Source organism: Bacillus rossius, chromosome 11 (genome assembly GCF_032445375.1).
Source record: "Bacillus rossius redtenbacheri isolate Brsri chromosome 11, Brsri_v3, whole genome shotgun sequence".
Classification (NCBI taxonomy): domain Eukaryota; kingdom Metazoa; phylum Arthropoda; class Insecta; order Phasmatodea; family Bacillidae; genus Bacillus; species Bacillus rossius.
This window is the reverse complement of record NC_086338.1, coordinates 13000246-13007227: the sequence shown is the minus strand read 5'-3', so window position 1 is coordinate 13007227 and position 6982 is coordinate 13000246. Positions and strand designations below refer to the sequence as shown.

At 39.2% G+C, this 6982-nt stretch overlaps 1 protein-coding gene across 1 annotated transcript; it reads left to right on the top strand.

Annotated features, from left to right (window-relative positions):
* The first annotated feature begins 344 nt into the window (after positions 1-344).
* Positions 345-6670, top strand: LOC134536640 (leucine-rich repeat-containing protein 51-like). Its single transcript, XM_063376443.1, has 2 exons — positions 345-676; positions 6261-6670. The coding sequence occupies exons 1-2, from the start codon at positions 345-347 to the stop codon at positions 6523-6525; spliced, it is 597 nt and encodes a 198-aa protein (XP_063232513.1). The 3' UTR covers positions 6526-6670.
* The last annotated feature ends 312 nt before the right edge of the window (positions 6671-6982 follow it).

Below are 6982 nucleotides of genomic sequence, written 5' to 3'. Positions count from 1 at the left end.
GGGGGCAAAATACCCTTGCCCCCCCCCCCTGTTGTTGCGCCCCTGATTTTAAGAGTTGTTTAGGTTAGGTTAGCTACGTACATTTAAAATACTGTACAAGAATGTCGATGATAGCTCCATTAAAAATTATGTATGAGGTTAATGTGTTGTATTTTAATGTAGCTTACCTAAACTAACCAACTGCTTAAATGGTAAAATACCAGAAAAGCACGCTATATATCGCAATGCCATTTTAAATATTATTTAAAATAATGTCAGTGGCCAATAAATAAATTATTTTCCCACTTTTTTCTTTTTTTTCAAACATGCACCTCTGTCATATACATTGATGACATTATTTGTCGATGCATGAATATGCTGCCATCATCATTGTTGCGCGCATTGTCATGCTTGCCAGCAACAGCAGGGCAGCGGCTATGGGGCAGGAGTTGAGGCTGTGTCCCCTGGTGGATCTCTCCTTCATGGGGCTGACATGCGTCGAGGAGGCGGAGCTGATGGAGCCACGCACCGACTGCACTGGTTCGCCGCCACGCACAGGACGGTCTGGTCGCTACCTCAGCCCTGCCCTCAGGCTGGCCAACAACTGCCTGCGTGACGCCAGCGGCGTGCGACAACTGGCGGACACGCTGCTCGAGACGCCGCAGCTCCTCACTTGGCTCGACCTCTCCTTCAACAGGTCAGGACCCTCGCCTCCGCCAGGGAACCGGGGACAACACCCGCTAAGTGTCAAGGACCGTTACTTCCTCGAGGCAGACGAAAATTACCTGCAAACTATCCCTCATATGATTAGAAATATTTTTTTTAATAATTAAATATAAAGAAAAGTATTTTTTAATTACATATTCTCTTATGTACAAACTGGACACAAATAAATCTAGGACAGGTATCTGCATAGAACCTTGCTTCTATTATCCCACCTACATTTAATTTAATGATTAACACATTCAGTTTCATGGTTACAAACTGCATAACAAGAACATTATGTGTCACTTCGGAATCACAATGATATTCCTACATGTCTAGTATAACAACTCCGTTTTGGGTGACTTAACGGTAAAATTAAGACATAAAAGTTAGTACGTAGGGTAACTTATTTTGTTGTTGATTTCACATCATGACTTTACGAGTTATAAGATAAATGTTTTTATTATTCTTGAAGTAATTGTTCATGGACTAGTGTAACTAATTTAACATCTGTAGTAAGTTTCTGTTAGAATTTTTTATTTACTTACAAGCTGAAGCCTGTTAAAATATTATAAATAGAATTAATGAAATATTTTTTTAAAAAATGGTACTCCCTTTCATTGAGCGATTTCTTGATTTAGCATCTGCACAAGATGCACTAAATAAAGTCCAATAGCTCATAAATGTGGGCGAAATTTCATGCAGACAAGTTTACTGATAGTAGTGACCACGTGGATGGTTGGGAAGTCAGAGCATCCTCATCCAATATCTGCGGACGTAGCAACGTTCTTGGGAACATATTTTGGTGACAATTTGTTCTTCATATTACAGTAAATGGTTGTAGTTGGTATTACATAACTAAGCGGAAGGTAGTCAATCAATGAGGTGTCGTGAGGTATCCGACAGAAGAAGCCATCAATATTTGTGAAATGGACAGTTGCTAACTGTAGCTTTAGCTTCTCTCTGACAATAGCAAACCTCTCTCTTCAAGAGACATGACTGTTTATCAACGAAGATATATATATATATATATATATATATATATATATATATATATATATAAGTATATCGTATGCCACCAATTTCCTCAAAGTCAAGTAAGTAAAGTTATCTATCCATATATTATATCGACCATACATTATTAGTCTCGATTAGCAAGAATGGTTTTCAACTACTTAGATTAAGAGTTTCTTTTTGTCCAGAAACTCATTGCTCCTTTTGGGGGCTACCAACTTCGGTTACATTGCTGTTTCGGAGTGGGTCGATTTATTGGGCTAATGTCTCTGAAAAGGTTATGTGCTGTTACATTTCGCACCAGAAGTGTATCGGCCAGATGAGCAAGCACTTTGCACAAGTTAATGCTTGGCTGATTTAACACGAAACATTACAGTAACACTTATATCTTCCGTGGGACTATAGTTTGGCCTCGATAAAGAGTTATCTTTGGTGACCATCAATTAAAATTTGACTAGTATTAGCATGGATCAGCATTGATTACACCATGCATACTGGAGGATGGCTAAAGTTATGACTCTTTTGTGGAAAGGGTAGAAGCATTGGAATTGTTACAGGCCGGAGAAGAATCTGATCAAACGGTTACATTGACCAATATTTAATTGAATATTAGTGTATCAATGAATTGAGGGGTATGGTTTTCCATAAGCCTAGCATACAGAAAAATTGGTGTTGTGGTTTGTCTGAATATTTCAATGCGATTGTATTTATTTTCCTGGAACTTTACTCGAGGGAGCTATATCGGTAAGGTCCGGGTTTTTTCTAGATTCTGAAACATTAAATAATACACAACCACATGTTTAATAAATGTAATCGATTTTTAAATCAATAAATAATTGTTAAACAGTGTAAAGGTAAACATACCGATTTGTGTAAGTTTGTTTTGGTACGAATTAACTAGTATCAATGCACTAGAAGCTGCATGTATTTTTACATACTCACATATGCTGATACACATTGCTACACTTTTTATAAGTTCCAACAACGGTTTGGTAACTACAGGGGTTCTTTAGTGGCAGTGGAAGCTTCCCTTTTCGGTAAAAGGTGCATGAGGCTTGAGCATCAGACAAGTATGCTATGGGTCATTAATGCAGTATTATGTTAAGAAGAACATTGTTTTTTTTGTTGTTTTTTTGCTGACGATCATGCATATTAGTCAAAAATGAAGACAAAGAATGTAATGTGATGTAGTAGTACATCTGGTATGTGTCACATAATCAGTGTTTAAATATTAATCTTCTTCACATGTTTCAGGCCCCTACTAAAAAAAAGGTAACTTCTACTATTAACATAAAATATTAACATAAAATACCCTTCACAATGTATTGCTCTCACAAGATGTACGCTTCTATTCACCAGCTACAGAAGCCACAACTGATAGGAGGTCACCCACATTACAAGGTATGAATATAATTAAAGAATATATATCTAAATAAAATATACACCCAAATATATATAACTGGCAATAAATACAATTTTTATGCGTTTTAGTTTACAAAAAGTTCCAGTAATGCTCCATTGATTCATGTACAACGCCAGATTAACCAAGGATTTATTTGCTAGACAGAGTAATTTCAGTAATTTGGATCTCAATGAAAATTCCTTAAACTGGGTGTTAAAATTAAGCTGGTATATGTTATCAGGTTTTTTTGTCCAAATACTACTTGACTCGTAGAGAACAAAAAAAATTCAAATCACCAGTGAGTAACACATAAAAGTATTATCGAGCAGAATTTTATTCTTAATGGACTATAGCTTGATGGCTCTAGGGGTTTTCGGCTTACTAATTGTAAGGATTCGGCCAAGTTCGGGAGTGTTAGCCTCTCGTTGCCTATGATCGGGACCTCATCGACCATCTTGGGGTACTTTCGTCTTTTTCACCCAAAATTCTGCTCGATGGCGGTGTCTGAGGGACACATCCCACCTAGTAGGCCTCACCTCGAGTGCCGGTTAGTTTCAGAGAACCATGATATTTTAAATTGCACATTGAAAACACTTATAAATTAAATATGAATGCTTGTTTACCCGTTTGCCTGTTTCTATACGCTGACAGTTCCCTTTGAACTATTATAATAACAGAAGCAATTGAAGTAGTGTATATTCGTATCTAAGCCTTAGTTACTAAGTAATAGCATTATGGAAAAAAGTAATAAAAATTATAAAATCGAAACCAAAATACAAAAAAATAATTGTTTTAGTATATTATATTACGTCTAATTTCAAGCAAAGTTGGCCCACGCCTCATCTTTAAGATGTGAACATCTTAGAAACTAATTAATCAAATGTCTAGTATTGTCACCACCCGGCGGTTCTGTGACTGAGAACCGGGTTGAACTAAGTGGCGCGTAAGTAATTTACAATAATTTAATCGTGAGCTTGGTCCAGGAGGGCGCCAGGTCAGCCCGGACTTCTAGCCCCAGGGATGGTGTGGGTTCTGGGTCGCCGGCCCTAGTGTGGATCACCAAGCCTGGTGGCTGCACCTGTTGGTGAAGACCCTGCTAACTAATGACATCCTTGAGCACTCCATTCTCCGCATTGATAGTTGATTCCTAAGTAGGTTGGGTGGAGAACTACTGGCAGCCGTTGTTTCATTTACACGAGCCGAGGGACAGGTACTAAGCCTGAGTCGTTAAGCTACAAAGTACAGTGGAAACACTGTTAACACATGTTGCACTTCACATTACTCATCTACGCCTTCTGGCAGCCTTCCCGCTATAGAAAGAATGGGATACGAATCAGTCGGCCATGTACTCTTTTTAAAACTCCACAGCGTGGTCGCGCTGCGAAGGAGAAGCTACGGCGGGAGGGTCACCCCTGCACTGCAAACTGGTCCAGGTATTCGTCGTGAATTAAGTGCCGAAGGTTTCGGTTGATTAATATGATTTACCGGCACACAGATCTCAGTGATGTAAGGATTATCGCTTCCACACGTGATGGTCACATCCGCCTTGTACCGCGAGCTCCTGAAGGCTACCGCCAGAGGGCTGCGGCTGGAAATGTGAGGGATAGCGCCCTCGCGCACCACATAACGCACGGCACGGAGCACTTACTTAGTTGCTAGCGAACTACGCGTCCAAGCTCCTAACCCCCCACATGGTGGACTATTTTCTACTCCATCCAACTCTTCATCCATGCCATCCTCTGCTTCCTGTATACTCCAACGCAATTAATGCATGCCCTTGCATCCCGCATGTCTGTGTGCAGAGTTTTCCCTGGCCCCAACTTAGTATGGTTTTAAGCTAGTTTTATGATAGGGGAGTTAGTCATGGAGCCAATCGCTGCCATGGCTGGCCAGTCCCCGCACAGAGCATGCGACCCCACCTGCATGGATAATTCCAGCATGACAATGCGTATAGGCTTCGGCCTGAGACGCACTAAGGTTCCTATCTAACCCAGCTTCTCTTACAAATACACTTGGTTTTTAGTTCTGTTAGGTAAATAAAACTGCCCGATGGTTCGCTAGTTGTGCTATTGTCTCCTGCGAGTCGCAGTACCGCCATGGGTAGCATTTTTGTGTTGGCTACTACTACTGTAAAAATAGCTTCGTGTCAGTCTTAATGTAGATTCCTTTAAATTTTTAAAGAAATTAAAAATGTTTTCGAGCTGAGCAGATTCGAACCCAACAGCTACTGGGCTGACCTAAATGTGAATGGTGTTTAAATGTGTATACTAGTGAAATTTTGAACCATGACAGCTCGTAACTCTGATAAGAAAGCTTAGGTATTTGACCACACGGCCACCGAAATATTTATATTCAATTAGTTATATATAAAGTTAATTAACTAAGGTATATATAAAAATAACACATATTCTAACTTGAAATTTTCTTCTTAATATGAAGGAATAATAGCAGCTGACAGAGTACGTTGCCATCATCTTTGTTTTCTATACTCGCATCTAAAAGACCTAGTACACACATTGTATACTAGAAAGTGCTGCCACCTTCTTGTTTTCAGTACTCGATACAAGGAGCACTAGTGTCATATAGTACACACATCATATGCTAGAGGGTGTTGCCACCAGATTATTTAATTGTACCTGCTATAGTGCAGTAGTATTTACTAACCGACAGCCACCATCTTAAAATTCTGTAATTATTAACTTAGAAATTCGGGAAAAAATGTTATATTCATAAAACAAATCCTCAATTAATGTACAGATTGATACAATCAATTTAAGTAATGTTTCCATCCTTGGTCAATTAATATTTTATTTTAAAAATAATAGGTATTACTTAAAAATTATCTGTATTTAAAATTTTACCATAAATCTGACAGGTTCAATGAATAAAACATAGTTTCATGAAAAACATTATTTTGTAATTTTACATGCCTATTAGTAAACTTTTCACAATAATAGTTATTTAGCATTGTTATTAGTTTAACATTGAAGCAGAACTTTAAAAAATACCAGGACTTTAAGTAAATTTGATATCGAGGTACTTGATTGAAACAAGATAGTTCTGGTGTGGAGTTGAGTGAGACTCCTCCCCTGACTAAATACCAGGGACTAGGTAACTAGCGCAGGCTGCCTGATTCATAACGAGTGTATTCTGGAGGCAGGCTGGAGTCGGTGCCGGTGGACGAGCTGATGGGACTGTCGAGTCTGCGCACGCTGTACCTGCATGCCAACCGCCTGGACGGCTTGGAGCAGGTGGCGGGGCTGCGCAGCTGCGACGGCCTGAGGAGCCTCACGCTGCAAGGGAACCCACTGTGCGCGACACCCGACTACCGGCAGGGCGTGCTGCAAGCCATCCCGCAGATCACGTCTCTCGACTTCTGCCGTGTGCTGCCGTCAGAGCGCACGCCACAGTGGAGCTCCGTCTAGGAGATGCCCTTTACTCGAAATTACAGTAAAAGGTGATTCCGTTGGTGGCCTATTCAAGATATCATGCTAATATCATGATATTTCTTTACAACTCTCTACATAGCCTGAATATGTACCAAAATTAATTAAATAAACTTAACCTAAATTAATGAATATTATTAGCACAGAAATATAAGATATTTTAAACTTAAAATTACAATTAAATTTGTTTTGTGAAGAAATTTAAATAAATATATATATACACACACACACACATTAGCCTACATATAGATGTTTTTGTCGGATTTACGAAGCAGTATTTAAGCTGTCACTGATGTTCACAGTTTATAATGTCAATGTTTTTAAGGGAGGGGGGGGGGGGGGAAATTCTGTAGATGATGTTTGGAAAAACCTCTACATTGTAATTAACAAACAAACCCATTCAAAACACTTAAAATCCTAACAACAGCTAAAACTC

What these genes read in the sequence shown, in the direction of transcription:
- LOC134536640 (XM_063376443.1), top strand. Translation starts at nt 345, where the DNA reads ATGCATGAATATGCTGCCATCATCATTGTTGCGCGCATTGTCATGCTT. An exon ending in CTCGACCTCTCCTTCAACAG is followed by an intron (nt 677 to 6,260) that starts GTCAGGACCCTC and finishes TTCTGGAGGCAG; the next exon opens with GCTGGAGTCGGTGCCGGTGG.